The sequence below is a fragment of the Saccopteryx leptura genome, chromosome 6, assembly GCF_036850995.1.
Source record: "Saccopteryx leptura isolate mSacLep1 chromosome 6, mSacLep1_pri_phased_curated, whole genome shotgun sequence".
Classification (NCBI taxonomy): domain Eukaryota; kingdom Metazoa; phylum Chordata; class Mammalia; order Chiroptera; family Emballonuridae; genus Saccopteryx; species Saccopteryx leptura.
In genome coordinates, this window is record NC_089508.1 from 67432478 (window position 1) to 67448245 (window position 15768).

The window sequence follows — 15768 nt, forward strand, 5'->3', positions numbered from 1 at the left end:
GACGACCAGGCATGGGAGCTTATTGGTTAGAAATGGAGAAGTACTCTGAGCAGGTGGTGGCACAGTGGATAGAGCATTGGACTGGGATGCAGAGGACCCAGGTTCGAAACCCTGAGGTCACTGGTTTGAGTGCGGGCTCATCTGGTTTGAGTGTGGGCTAACCAGCTTGAGCACAGGGTCACTAGCTTGAGCGTGGGATCATAGACATGATCCCATGGTCGCTGGCTTGAAGCCCAAGGTCACTGGCTTGAACAAGGGGTCACTTGCTCTGCTGTAGCCCTCCCCCCATCAATACATATATGAGAAAAAAATCAATGAACAAGTAAGGAGTGGCAACGAAAGATTTATGCTTCTTATCTCTCTCCCTTCCTGTCTTTCTGTCCCTATCTGTCCCTCTCTCTGTCTCTCTCTCTGTCACAAGAAATGAGGAAGTGATAGGACAGTAGGGAGTTCAGAGTGCTGGACAATTGTTAAATAGAACCCGGAGACTGAGATGAGCAGAGAAACTCAGTAGAGTAAAATAGTTAGGAGAAGCCACCATTCCCTCAGAGATGTGAGGAGTATCTGACTTTTTGACAGAGTACACTAATTTGGACAAAAGAATTTATGAATAGCCTGAAACAGAATACTATGGAATAAAAATGTATACTTGTGTTACTAGACAATGACTAGTGGAAGTTTATCAAGGATATGCTATAACCAATGAGTGAATTAATGGCACTAACTCTGTAGTACATGGAAGAACTCAGCAGATGATTGTTATTATTACCAATAAATTACCTCAATTTCTGGTCATGATATTTTCTCTTTCCCTACATTGACTATGAAGATACTCTTCATAGACCATACTGGTGCTAAAAGTAAAACCGCTTGCAGAGAAACTGGAAGTTAGTGTACACGTTTGTACTGTTGTAGTATGCAGGGCCATCTTTGATATGCTTTTCCCTATTCTTTTTTTTTTTTTTTTGTATTTTTCTGAAGCTGGAAATGGGGAGAGACAGTCAGACAGACTCCCGCATGCGCCCGACCGGGATCCACCCGGCACGCCCACCAGGGGCAACGCTCTGCCCACCAGGGGGCGATGCTCTGCCCCACCGGGGTGTCGCTCTGCCGCGACCAGAGCCACTCTAGCGCCTGGGGCAGAGGCCAAGGAGCCATCCCCAGCGCCCGGGCCATCTTTGCTCCAATGGAGCCTTGGCTGAGGGAGGGGAAGAGAGAGACAGAGAGGAAGGAGGGGGGGGGGGTGGAGAAGCAAAATGGGCGCTTCTCCTGTGTGCCCTGGCCGGAAATTGAACCCGGGTCCCCCGCACGCCAGGCCGCCACTCTACCGCTGTATTCTTTTTTTTCAGAGACTATGGAGAAGAAGTTAGTAGAAGAAACAAAACAACTGGAACTCGACCTTAATGATGAAAGGCTGAGATATCAGAACCTTCTGAATGAGTTCAGTCGCTTAGAAGAACGATACGATGACCTCAAGGAAGAGATGACTCTGATGGTGGTGGGTCGAATACTTTTGCTTTTTGTTTTAATAAAGAATTTTAAACATATCCTAAAGTAGATAGAGTAGTAAAATAAACTCCCATGTATTCCATGTACTCATTACCCAAGTTCAAAGAGGCAAGCACTTTCCTATCCCTTCATCCCACCCCATCCAATGGATTGGATTGTTTTAAAGAAAATCTCAGAAATCATGTAACTTTATTTATAAATACTTTGTAAAGTCAAATACTTTAAAGACTGGACTATACAATAGTATAAAGTCAATATAGCTGGACTTTGTTTTATGTATGGTATAACTTAGTATAAAATTTGCATATAAATCAAATATTTATATAATTGAGTATTTTTCTCCACTGATTTTTATTATAATTTCAAAGACATATTCCTACAAAAAGAAAATTTAGCATCTGTTTGTAATGAATTGTCTATTTCAAGGACTCTCGCCTGAGCAGGCGGTGGCACAGTGAATAGAGCATCGGACTGGGATGCAAAGGACCCAGTTTTGAAACCCTAAGGTGACTGGCTTGAGCGCAGGGTCACTGGCTTGAGCGTGGGATCATAGACATGACCCACAGTTGCTGGCTTGAGCCCAAAGGTCACAGGCTTGATCCCAAAGGTCGCTGGCTTGAGCAAGGGGTCACTCACTCTGCTGTAGTCCCGTCCCCACCCCACCCTACCTTATCAAGGCACATATGAGAAAGCAATCAGTGAACAACTCAAGAGCAGCAATGAAGAATTGATGCTTCTCATCTCTCTCCCTTCCTGTCTGTCCCTATCTGTCTCTCTCTCTGACTCTCTGTCTCTGTCAAAAAAAAAGAAGACTCTCTGCATCTGTCAATGTACCTTTTAATAATTCTCCACACCCTCCCTGTTTTACTGAAACTGCTATCAGGAAACAAAAAGTTCCCTAACTCTCTTATTCTCTAAAAGTATCAGGCTTTAAAGTAACCTCATGTTAAAAATAGCCAGAAATGCTCTGAAATATCTTATAAAAAACCAGATAATTTCATATCTCTGGGGTGTTCAGTACTTGCTTCAAATTTTGCTTCAGTCTGGATCCTTTGACAAAGTTCTTCAAAATGTGACATTTGAAAAGTCAAAATAAAAGAGATTATGGAACAAAAGAAAGAAAATTTACCACCTGCAAATGAGAAAGCCTAATTTCAAACAGCTTAAAAGCTAATTTAAATTCTACATTTGAACCATTATTTCAAACCTCACTACTTTACTCTGACTTACATATTGACAAAGAGAAATTAGAGGCAGGAGTAGGTCACCATTATCCTTGCAGTGGACAAAGTGGAAGGACCCTCATTAAGGTTTGTCTTCTTTGATCTTCTTGCTGCTGTACTTGGTCATGTAGAAACCTTTCTCGTTCACATTCTCTCATTCTCAGCTTTCTCTAGAATCCTTTTCCTCGTCTTTCAACATCCTGTTTCCCAGAGTTCTATTCTTGAGTGTATTTTTATTTTGTTTTTCTATATAACCGCAACATTTATGGTTAATCTGTGTTTCAGTTATGGCTAGAGCTAAGCTTTATATCCCACTAGTTGTTTCAGAGCCCACTAGTTCCTTGGTATGTTAAGAAGTAGCACTGGGAGCCCTGGCACGACAGCTCGGTTGGTTACAGCATCGTTCTAAGACATCATGGTTATGGGTTTGAGCCCCCCTCTCCCCCATCAGGGCACATACAGGAACAGATCATAGTTTCCTTCTCTCTCTCACCCTAAAGTCACTAAACAATTTTTTTTTTTTGTATTTTTCTGAAGTGACAAGGAGGGAGGCAGATTCCCGCATGCACCCGACCAGGATCCACCCTGCATGCCCCTAGGGGGTGATGCTCTGCCTATCTGGGTCGTTGCTCCATTGCAACAGGAGCTATTCTAGCACCTGAGGTGGAGGCCATGGAGCCATCCTCAGCACCCAGGCCAGTTTTGCTCCAGTGAAGCCTTAGCTGTGGGAGGGAAGGAGAGAGAGAGAAAGGAGAGGTGAAAGGGTGGAGAAGCAGATGGGCACTTCTGCTGTGTGCCCTGGCTGGGAATCAAACCCAGGACTTCCACATGCTGGGCCAACGCTCTACTGCTGAGCCAACCGCCCAGTGTTGGCTAACAATTAAAAAACAAAACAAAACAGTAGCACTGGGAAAGGAAATGATTGAGATTAAATAAATGTGGGGATCAACCAGCTTAAACAGAGATAAACAGACTTTTTTCTACAGCATTTTTTGTATTCTTTAATAGTGTGTGCCTTGTGAACCTCAGATAATAAAATGAGAGAAGCATGTGCTATTTTTATCACTCTCTGAGCACATTCCAGAGACATCTGTGTAGTTAATAGGTCTCCTTAGTCAGAGTGGCAGCCATGTCTAGAAAAGACCCTCCTGTTAATTTCCATCCTCCAGCTACTTGACAGGGCTAGTCCTTCCTGCTGAGCACATCTCTGCCTGCTATTTATTTTATTCCCAGCAGTGCTGTGGGAAGAAAAGATGTAAACAAGTTCCAGGGATAGTTTAGCAGTTTGATTTCTGATTTCTCAGCCTGTGACCCTCTCTGTTGGAAGCCTGTGACTCATTGTCATTCCTCTTGGGTAAAAAATGGTCAGAGGAAGGGAATGGGAAAATAGCAGAGGAAGGAACTGCCGAGGTTGCTTGCTTCCTACTCAGCTCTTCTTTAGGTCTCATTTCCCAGCTCCGGGTGCAGTCAAGATTGCAGAAAGTATGGGCTGAGAATAAAAAATCTGACTTTATAATTTAGGACTAATTAAAATATTAATAGCAGCATCTTATTTTTAATGTTTAGAAAGAATTTAGCAACTAACAGATGGGTACTTAGCTAAATTTCATTGACATTGTTCTGCAACTGAGTTCTCACTGCCACAATGCTAATGAAGCATTTTGTAGTAAATAGACTCCTCAAAGGGGGGTGGTGGGGAAAGTTAAGGGAGGGAAATTGATAGACTGCCTCAGGGCAGCCAAAGATAGTGCCACTGATTACCAGGGCCTAGATTTGTTTTCCCAGGTACCAAGAGTGTTGTGGGATTTTTCTCCAGGAACATTCATTGTAGGGCAAAGGAAATGAAGAGCTAAGGAGTTTTAAGCCAACAGTAAAAGGAGAATGAGGCAGTGAATCCAGGATTGTGAGGTGTTTGAAGATAAATTAATTCCCAGTAAGGAGGGAATCTAGCTTGTCAGCAATAGGGTCATTAATTTCAACAAAGGGAGTAAAAAAGGTTCTAGAAAAGAAGGAATTATGGGAGAAATGACAGATAAGGAGAAGAAGAGGTTCTGCACACAGATATTGAAGAAGAACGTGATGGTCAAGTCAAATGTTTGTCCTTGTAGCGAATAGCCTATTGAATAAAACTGAAAAGTCACCAGGGAATTGAATTACTTCAGAGTCCTAACAATTATAGCAGCATCAGTTACCATTAAGTGAATCCTTTTTCTATCCCAGGCACTACGCCAGACTCTTATTTGCACTATTTTATTTAATCCTCACATAAACCTTATGAGGTAGATAGAAGATAGTATCCCCTTTTCCAGATGATGAAAATGAGGCCTGGAGAAGTTAGGTAAGGGACAGGTAAGTGGCAGAGCTGAGAATTCCACCCAGCTCTCTCCTCTTTCTGGCCAAGAGCACTTAACCACTGCCCTGTATGCAAAAGTTAGGTTAAATAGCAAATCTATTGTATTGCTTCTATTCATACCTTAAGGCAGTGGTGGGCAAACTTACTAGTCAGCAGAGCCAAATATCAATAGTACAACGACTGAAATTTCTTTTGAGAGCCCAGTTTTTTAAATTTAAACTATATAGGTCGGTACATTGTTATTAACTTAATTAGGGTACTCCTACACTGGCCTTTGCTAAACACTCAAGGGGCCAAAGAGCCACATGTGGCTCGCAAGCCATGGTTTGCTGACCAAGGCCTTAAGGTATTTGGTATAAATATACATTTGTGTGAGAAAATAGGGGTTTCACTCAATAGGCTTTTTAAAAATCTTTGTCCTAGAGTTTATGGACCTACCTGTTTTCTTAATGATGCAACCAGTTTATTAAATAAACATAATCCTATACAGTTGTTGCCTGGGGCCAAGAACTTGAAGTAAGAGTGTCTCTGTGTGTAAACAGAGTAAACCTGAGTACCTTTGACTTTATTTGTAGCAATTCTCTCCTGTGGTGTACACCCTATTGCTAGATAGTTTCAGAAGTTCTGGTGTTCTTGTGTCTTCCCTATGCACTGGAGTCCAGATTGGTCTGGGCTGGGCTGGGCTGGGCGGCTTTCAGCGTCCAGTTGCTGGCTTCACTTTGGTTGCACAGGGGGATCTGCCCCCTATAAACCTGAATGTTGGAAGGAAAAAAGTGAAGAAGCTCTTTGTGGCTTCTGACTCTTTTCCCGTAGGTGGTGAAGGAAACTAGACAGATCAGAAAGCTCTCAGACGCCTTTCTGAAACTACCAGGATTGGTAATCCTGCAATGAACTTCTCCAACCTCTTCTGCTGAGGGCACTTTAGCGTTAAAGGATTAAAACCCAATCTTTTTATTCCTTCTCCCTTCAAGTCATTCTCCAGCCCTGTAGGCCCAGTAGTCTCGGTCATCATCACTGCCAGGCAGGTACAGGTTCCCATTAGATTCGGACAATGGTAGAGAAACAGCGGAGCCAAAAACTGGTGGGTCATTCCTTTATTCTAGCTTCGTACCCGACAGGCAAGTAAAAGCACACAGGGCTCCAAAACCCACTCATTCGGAACTCACAAAGCTACTGATAAATCCGAGTTTTCCTAGAATCAAAGGCCCCCCACCAGTCTAAGTCACCTCTGGCTTCCCATCTGCCAACATGGCTTCTTACTCTGCAAAACTGGTTTCTCTTCCCTTCCATCTTGGCTTCTTTTTCTTTCTTCTCCTTCTAAAAAACTACCTGGGCCCACAAAGACCCCTCCTCCAGCATACATTAGCATAACAATGGCCTTTCCCAAGCAGGAATGCAATTTTACAGGTCACATACCTGGGCAGCAGCCATTTCTAACAATAAAAGTGAGCAAACTTAAAAAATAGAGACTTTACAAACTTATTTGCCCAACAAGCCCCTTCTATAGAAAGGAAGAGACTGCAATTGTTTAGCCCCCCCCACCCCCCCGTGAGCTTTCTGAATACAAAATCAGCCCTGGCCGGTTGGCTCAGCGGTAGAGCGTCGGCCTAGCGTGCGGAGGACCCGGGTTCGATTCCCGGCCAGGGCACACAGGAGAAGCGCCCATTTGCTTCTCCACCCCTCCGCCGCGCCTTCCTCTCTGTCTCTCTCTTCCCCTCCCGCAGCCAAGGCTCCATTGGAGCAAAAGATGGCCCGGGCGCTGGGGATGGCTCTGTGGCCTCTGCCTCAGGCGCTAGAGTAGCTCTGGTCGCAACATGGCGACGCCCAGGATGGGCAGAGCATCGCCCCCTGGTGGGCAGAGCTTCGCCCCTGGTGGGCGTGCCGGGTGGATCCCGGTCGGGCGCATGCGGGAGTCTGTCTGACTGTCTCTCCCTGTTTCCAGCTTCAGAAAAATGCAAAAAAAAAAAAAAAAAAAAAAAAAAAATCATAAGTACTACATGTCATGAAAGTGTCACCTGTGTTAGTTAGGGCACTATAGAAGGGACATGCAAGGCCTGATGATGAGTTTTATAGGAAATTTATTTGTGCATCTGTGAACAGATGGTCTGAGACCTTAGTGGCTTCAGCAGTGAGAAGGTGAAAAGCCTCATCCTATATAGGACTGAGATTGGCGATATTTACTGCCACAGGGGGAAAACTTCTGTTACCTGTGGCAGTTAAACAATGAAGGAAGTAATGACTAATGACCAAGCAACGAATGTCCAGATAAGTGAAGGGGGGGATGACTACCTGGAGGATGTCCGAGGGTCAGGCAGAGGTAAGATATCAATCAGGATTGCTCAGGTGGACAGTCACGGGAACTGCCCTGGTGCTCGGTCACCTTAAAGTTCCACCTGGCTAGTTGAGGCTTTTGGTAGGGAGCCCTGGACCTGAACCTAACAGCCTGGACTCCCTGAACTAATTACCTGCAGCTCTTCATAGCATTCTTAGAGCAGCTTTTTTTTTTCTTGCCTCTCCTGCACTTCTTATCCTTCCCACTGCTGACTCCAGAAAATCAGCTGCATTCATAAAAGTGACAAATTATAGTCACTTTGTAGAAATCCTCTATGTTTAAAAAAACTTTTTAAGCCCAAACACAGCACAGTAAAATGACTATGCTGTCATTAAACTTACGAAGTTTTTAGTAAGGTTTATTTGATTCAACACTGAAGTCTCTGTGGGTGCTGAGGCATCATACCTATGCTCCCCCACCGTGTGGCTGGTCACTCACAATTTAAAAACCCAAAGGGGACTCTGCTAATAATCACAGATGATTTTCATCTGATCATTTGGTTTAGCCACTGTTCTTTTCATGCCTGGCTGGTGTATCTTTCTTTTAACTTGATTTGCTCAGAAGGTTGCCCTTTTGTAAGGGATTGGTCATGCAACACGAAACAGATGGCCATGAGAACAAGTCAGTGAGGGGAGATTAAAACCGAGTTAAGGTGGATGCTGTCTTAACTATATCAGGTTTAATTTTGTTGTATTGGTTATATCGGTTTATTTGCCTTGCAGAATGTGCCTAAGCCTGGACACAAGAGGACTGACTCTACCCACAGCAGCAATGAGTCTGAATATACCTTTAGCTCTGAAATTGCAGAAACTGAAGACATTTCTTTGAGGACAGAGGTACATTTTAGATATCTATAACTAAAAGTAGGATATGATCATGATGTTATTAACAGAGAACATTTCCATTGTAGAGCAGACCCTGTTTGCCCAGAAATGTATCATTTATTTTGAACTGTTTATTCTTTATAAATGCTTACAGATGCTTAATTAGCAGTGTACACACATACTTATTGCATATTTTTAATAGACATTTTAATTTTTTTAATGAATTTTGATGACCAAATTTTAATTTTTTTAAAAACTGTTAATTTTTATTTAGAAAATTAACTTTTAACATTGATCAATAAAAGTACATAGGTTTCAGGTAAACATTTCTATAGCATTTAAACTGTTGATTATGCTGTATACCCATCACCCAGAGTCAAATAATTTTCCATCACCTTATATTTGTCCCTCTTTACACCCTTCTCTCAGCCCCTCTCCATCCCCCCTCTCCCACATCCCCTTCCCTCCAGTAACCACTTCACTTTTATCTATGTCCATGAGTCTCAGTTTAACCTATCTGTGAAATCATACAGTTCTTAGCTTTCTCTGGTTTACTTATTCCACTCAATATAATGTTCTGTCCATCTCGTAAATGGCACTATGTCATCATTTCTTATGGCTGAGGAGTATTCCATTGTATAGAGGTACCACATCTTCTTTATCCAATCTTTTATCGAGAGACACTCTGGTTGTTTCTGTCTTGGCCACTGTGAATAATGCTGCGATAAACATGAGGTGCATGTATCTTTATGTACCAATGTTTTCGAGTTTTGGGGGTAGATACCCAGTAAAGGGATTGCTGGGTCATATGGTAGTTCAATTCTTAATTTTATTTTTCTTTTTTTTTTTAATTTAATTTTATTTTATTTTTTTACAGAGACAGAGAGAGAGTCAGAGAGAGGGATAGATAGGGACAGACAGACAGGAATGGAGAGAGATGAGAAGCATCAGTCATCAGTTTTTCGTTGTGGCACTTTAGTTGTTCATTGATTGCTTTCTCATATGTGCCTTGACCGTGAGGCTACAGCAGACTGAGTAACCCCTTTCTTGAGCCAGCGACCTTGGGTTCAAGCTGGTGAGCTTTGCTCAAACCAGATGAGCCCACGCTCAAGCTGGCGACCTTGGGATCTTGAACCTGAGTCCTCCGCATCCCAGTCTGACACTCTATCCCCTGCACCACCACCTGGTCAGGCTATTCTTAATTTTTTGAGGAACCACCATACTTTCTTCCATAATGGTTGTACTAATTTGCATTCCTACAAATGTCAGTGTCGGTGTCCTGCTCTTGGATGGAGAGCAACAGCCGTGCTCACCATGCTTACATATGCATGAACTTACCATAGAGCCTTCGCCGTCCCACTTGTCACCCATCACCGGGTCACACACTGCAAAGACAGAAAGGATATCTTAGCAACAAAAGCTGCGGCTGGTAAGAAAAGAGCCTTTCATGTGATTTTTGTTGTAAAACTTCACTTGCACCTGAAAGCCTGGGACAGCACGACCTCCTATTCTCACGTATCTCATTGCTGGGTGGTTCCCGTTGCATCATCGAGGCCATCCCAGACATCCACCCCATGCCACCAGCACTGCTCTCGGGTTGGGTTCCTTTTTCTCCACAGCCTCTCTAACACTTGTTATTACCTGTCTTGATAACAGCCAATTTAAAAGGTGTGAGGTGGTATCTCACTGTAGTTTTGATTTGCATTTCTCAAATAGCTAGTGAAGATGAGCATCTTTTCATATATCTTTCAGCCATTTGTATGTGCTCTTGGGAGAAGTGTCTGTTCAGTCTCTCCCATTTTTTAATTGGATTGTTTGCTTGTTTGTTGCTGAGCTTTGTGAGCTCTTTATATATTTTGGATATTAACTCCTTATTGGAGCTGTTGTTTGCAAATATTATCTCCCATTTATTTGGCTGCCTCTTTGTTTTGTTGTCAGTTTCTTTTGCTATGCAGAAGCTTTTTAGTTTGCTGTAATCCCATTCATTTATTTTTGCCTTTACTTCCTTTGCCTTTGGGGTAAAATTCATAAACTGTTCTCTACAGCCAAGGTCCATGAGCTTAGTACCTATATTTTCTTCTATGTAATTTATTGTTTCAGCTCTACTATTTAGGTCTTTGTTCCATTTTGAATTAATTTTTATGAGTTGGGACAAAGTGTAGTCAAATTCATTGTTCTACATGTGGCTTTCCAATTTTCCAATTTTCTAGCGCCATTTATTGAAGAGGCTTGCTTTTCTCCATTGTGTGGTTTTGGTTCCTTTGTCAGAGAAGATTTGTCCATATATATGTAGTTTCATTTCTGGGCTCTCAATTTTGTTCCATTGGTCTGTATGTCTGTTTTTCTGCCAACACCATCCTGTTTTGATTATCGTGGCTCTATGGTATAATTTGAAGTCAGGTAGTGTGATACCTCCAGCTTCATTCTTTTTCCTCAGCATTGCTTTGGCTATGCAGGGTTTTTTATAGTTTCATACAAACCTGATAATTTTTGTTCTACTTCTTTACCCCTTTGAGTAGTGAGTTTTTTTCATGCTCGCTGACCCCTGGGAATGAGTTGGTTTTTTTTTTTTTTTTAATGAAATTAGTTCCAGTTCCAGTTTTATTAACTTAAAATCATGTTTGTTTGATAACCAATTTATGTAAATAAGAACATACATTTGCCTTTTTTTAATGTTGCCTTAACACATTTTTAAAATAAATCAACTATATTCTAGATGGTCAGGAGGCACGAAGACATACATGAACATTCATACTACTCAAAGGGTTAAAAAATGACATTGGGATTTTGTGGGGATTGCATTAAATTTGTATATTGCTTTGGGTAATATGGCCATTTTAACTATGTTGATTCTTTTAATTCATGGACATAGAATATTTTTCCATTTCATTGTGTCTTTTTCAATTTCTTTCAATAATATTTTGTAGTTTTCAGTATATAGGTCCTTCACATCCTTTGTTAAGTTTATTTTAAGTATTTTATTTTTTTGTTTTTCCAATTGTAAAAGGAACTGGTTTTTTTAGTTCATTTTCCAATGTTTCATTGTTGGTGTATAGAAAAATAGTGGACTTTTGTATATTGATTTTGTATCCTGCAACTTTACTGTACTGGTTTATTGTTTCTAATAGTTTTTTGGTGTAATCTTTGGAGTTTTCTATATACAGGGCCATGTCATCTGCCAAAAGTGATACCTTTACTTCTTTCCTGATATGGATGCCTTTTATTTTTTTCTCTTGCCTGATGGCTCCGGCTAAAACTTCTAGGACTATGTTGAATAAGAGTGGAGAGAGTGTGCAGCCTTGTCTTGCTCCTGATTTTATAGGAAAAGCCTTCATTTTTTTCACCATTTAGTATGATATTAGCTGATGATTTGTCATATATGGTTTTTATTATGTTGAGGTACTTTCCTTCTTTTCAGATTTTATGGACTGTTTTAAACATAAAGGAATGTTGCATCTTATAGAATGCCTTTACTGCATCTATTGATAAGATCATATGATTTTTCTTCTTTGTTTTGTTGATGTGGTGTATTACATTGATCAATTTCTCTATGTTGAACCATCCTTATGTTCCTGGAATGAATCCCACTTGATCATGATGCATTATTTTTTTAATGTGTAGTATTTGATTTGCTAGTATTTTGTTTAGGACTTTTGCATCTGTATTCATTAGAATATTGGTCTGTAGTTTTCTTTTTTTGTGTTGTCCTTGTCAGGTTTTGGTAAGAGGGTTATGTTGACCTCAAAAAATGTGTTGGGCCTGACCAGGTGGTGGCGCAGTGGATAGAGCGTCGGACTGGGATGCAGAGGACCCGGGTTTGAGACCCCGAGGTCGCCAGCTTGAGTGCGGGCTCATCTGATTTGAGGAAAAGCCCACCAGCTTGAACCCAAGGTCGCTGGCTCCAGCAAGGGTTTAACTCGGTCTGCTGAAGGCCCGCAGTCAAGGCACATATGAGAAAGCAATCAATGAACAACTAAGGTGTTGCAACGCGCAATGAAAAACTAATGATTTTTTTTTTTTTTTTTTGGTATTTTTCTGAAGCTGGAAACAGGGAGAGACAGTCAGACAGACTCCCGCATACGCCCGACCGGGATCCACCCGGCACGCCCACCAGGGGCGATGCTCTGCCCACCAGGGGGCGATGCTCTGCCCCTCCGGGCGTCGCTCTGCAGCGACCAGAGCCACTCCAGCGCCTGGGGCAGAGGCCAAGGAGCCATCCCCAGCGCCCGGGCCATCTCTGCTCCAATGGAGCCTTGGCTGCAGGAGGGGAAGAGAGAGTCAGAGAGGAAGGAGGGGGTGGGGGTGGAGAAGCAAATGGGCGCCTCTCCTATGTGCCCTGGCCGGGAATCGAACCCGGGTCCTCCGCACGCCAGGCCGACGCTCTACCGCTGAGCCAACCGGCCAGGGCGAAAAACTAATGATTGATGCTTCTTATCTCTCTCCATTCCTGTCTGTCTGTCCCTGTCTATCCCTCTCTCTGACTCATTCTCTGTCTCTGTAAAAAAATTAATTAATTAAAAATTAAAAAAAACAAAAACGTGTTGGGGAATATTGCTACTTTTTCTGTTTCTTGGAAGACTTTGAGAAGGATAGGTACCAGATCTTCTTTGAATGTTTGGTATAATTCACTAGTGTAGCCATCTAGTCCTAGACTTTTGATTTTTGAGGGGGAGGTTTTTGATAGTTGTTTCTATTTTCTTCCTGCTTATAGGTCTATTTAGGTTTTTCACTTCTTTGTGACTCAGTCAAGGAAGATCATATAGTTCTAGGAATTTATCTATTTCCTCAGGTTGTTTAATTTGGTGGCATATAATCTTTCATAATATTCTACTACGATCCTTTGTATATCTGTGATATCTGTGGTAATTTCTCCTCTTTCATTTCGGATTTTGTTTATATGAGCCCTTCCTCTTTTTTCCTTAGTGAGTCTAGCCAGTGATTTGTTGATTTTATTGATCTTTTCAAAGAACGAGCTCTGTATTAATTTTTCTATAGTTTTTTTGTTCTCTATTTCATTTAGTTCTGCTCTAACTTTTACTATTTCCTTTCTTCTGCTGACTTTGGGTTGCCTTTGTTATTCTTTTTCTAGTTCCTTAAGGTGTGGTTTACTTGGGATCTCTCTTGTTTCTTTTCTTTTCTTTTTTTTTTTTTTTACAGGGACAGAGAGATAGATAGGGACAGACAGACAGGAACAGAGACAGATGAGAAGCATCAATCATCAGTTTTTCATTTTGACACCTTAGTTGTTCATTGATTGCTTTCTCATATGTGCCTTGACCGTGGGCCTTCAGCAGACTGAGTAACCCCTTGCTCGAGCCAGCGACCTTGGGTCCAAGCTGGTGAGCTTTTGCTCAAGCCAGATGAGCCTGTGCTCAAGCTGGCAACCTCGGGGTCTCAAATCTGGGTCCTCTGCATCTCAGTCTGATGCTCTATCCACTGCACCACTGCCTAGTCAGGCTCTCTTGTTTCTTGATACAAGCCTGTAATGATATAGACTTTCTCCGCTTATTACTGTTTTTACTGCATCCCAGAAATTTTGTATGTGTGTTGTCATTTTCATTTCTCTGTAAATATCTTTTGATCTCTGCTTTTATTTCTTCTTTGACCCAGTCATTTCTTTTAGAAATATAAAATTTAATTTCCATATTTTTCTTTCTTTCTTTACTTCTATTTTTACTGTTGAATTCTTATTTTGAAGCCTTATGATCAGAAAATATGCTTGGTATAATTTCAATATTCTTTATTTTGTTGATGTTAGTGTTGTGACCCAACATGTGGTCTATCCTGAGAATGTTCCGTGAACACTGGAGAAGAATGTATAATATGACGTTTTGGGATGAAATATCCTGTAAATGTCTATTATGTCCATTTGGTCTAGTGTGTTGTTTAAAGTCAATATTTCTTTATTGATTTTCTGTTTGCTTGATCTAGCTATAGCCATCAATGATATATTGAGATCTCTAAGAATGATTGTGTTTTTGTTTGTTTCTATTTTTAGATCAGTTGTAGATGTCTTACATATTTTGGTGCTCCCTGGTTTGGTGCATATTATTAAGAAATATTATGTCTTCTTGATACAGTGTCCCCTTTATCATTATTAAATTTCCGTTTTTGATTCTGGTTACCTTTGTTGTCTTGAAGGCAGCATTGTCAGATATGAGTATGGCTACACCTGCGTTTTGTTGGATATTTTTTGCTTGGAGAATCATTTTCCAACCTTTCACTTTGAATCTAGTTTTATCCTTGCAGCTTAGATGTGTCTCTTGAAGGCAGCATATGATTGGATTTTGCTTTTTGATCCAGTCTGCTACTCTGTGCCTCTTTATTGGTGATTTTAGTCTGTTTACATTTATGATAATTATTGACACTTGAGGATTTCCTATAGCCATTTTATGTTTTGTTTTCTGGTAGCTCTGTGTTTTGTTTTGTTCTTCTCTTTCCTGTCTCTACCAGTTGTTTTTGTTTGGTGGTATTCCATACTTCTTTCCCCTGTTTCTTATTTTTTAAAGCTGTGTGTTTCAGTAGTGGCTTTTTCGTGGGTATTTACCATTAGGTTTAGAGAAAAATTTTCATATGTACAAGAGTCCTTTGTCTTATGAATGATTCTGCACTCCATCCTCCTTTGCTACTGAAGATCTTTATCTTCTCCCATTTTATGTTGTTGTAGTAACAGATTATCCTTGTTTTTGTTGTGACCTTGTTGGAGCTTTTACTTGTAGTTTTGGTTTGTTTTGTTCTTTGTATCTGGTCAAATAACCCCCTTGAATATTTCCTGTGGTGAGCATTTTCTGGTGATAAATTCTTTCAACTTCTGTATGTCTGTTAAAGTTTTTATTTCGCCCTGGCTGGTTGGCTCAGCGGTAGAGCGTTGGCCTGGCGTGCGGGGGACCCAGGTTCGATTCCTGGCCAGGGCACATAGGAGAAGCGCCCATTTGCTTCTCCACCCCCACCCCCTCCTTCCTCTCTGTCTCTCTCTTCCCCTCCCATAGCCAAGGCTCCATTGGAGCAAAGATGGCCCGGGTGCTGGGGATGGCTCCTTGGCCTCTGCCCCAGGCACTAGAGTGGCTCTGGTCACGGCAGAGCGACGCCCCGGAGGGGCAGAACATCGCCCCCTGGTGGGCAGAGCGTCGCCCCTGGTGGGCGTGCCGGGTGGATCCCGGTCGGGCGCATGCGGGAGTCTGTCTGACTGTCTCTCCCCGTTTCCAGCTTCAGAAAAATAAAAAAAATAAAATAAATAAAAATAAATTAAAAAAATGTTTTTATTCTTCATATTTGAAGGATAACTCTGATGGATATATTATTCTTGGCTGGTAATTCCCTCTCTTTCAGTACTTTGAATGTTTGGGTCTATTCTCTTCTGGTTTGTATAGTTTCTGCTGAGAAGTCTGATGATAACCTAATGGGCTTTCTTTTATGTTATGTTCTTCTTTTCCCTAGCTGCCTTGAGGATTCTTTATTCATCATAGATTTTTGACAGTTTTATTAAGATGTGCCTTGAAGTAGGTCTGTTTAGGTTGCAGTAACTTG

At 41.5% G+C, this 15768-nt stretch overlaps 1 protein-coding gene across 4 annotated transcripts in view; it reads left to right on the top strand.

The window, feature by feature from the left end:
- Positions 1–15768, top strand: part of MYO5A (myosin VA) — a 260030-nt gene that overhangs the window by 179097 nt on the left and 65165 nt on the right. For all 4 annotated transcript variants that reach the window (XM_066387962.1, XM_066387963.1, XM_066387964.1 and 1 more), the window contains exons 24-25: positions 1350–1498; positions 8140–8253. In XM_066387962.1, coding sequence (XP_066244059.1) covers positions 1350–1498; positions 8140–8253 — 263 coding nt within the window. The remainder of the gene's footprint in view (positions 1–1349; positions 1499–8139; positions 8254–15768) is intronic.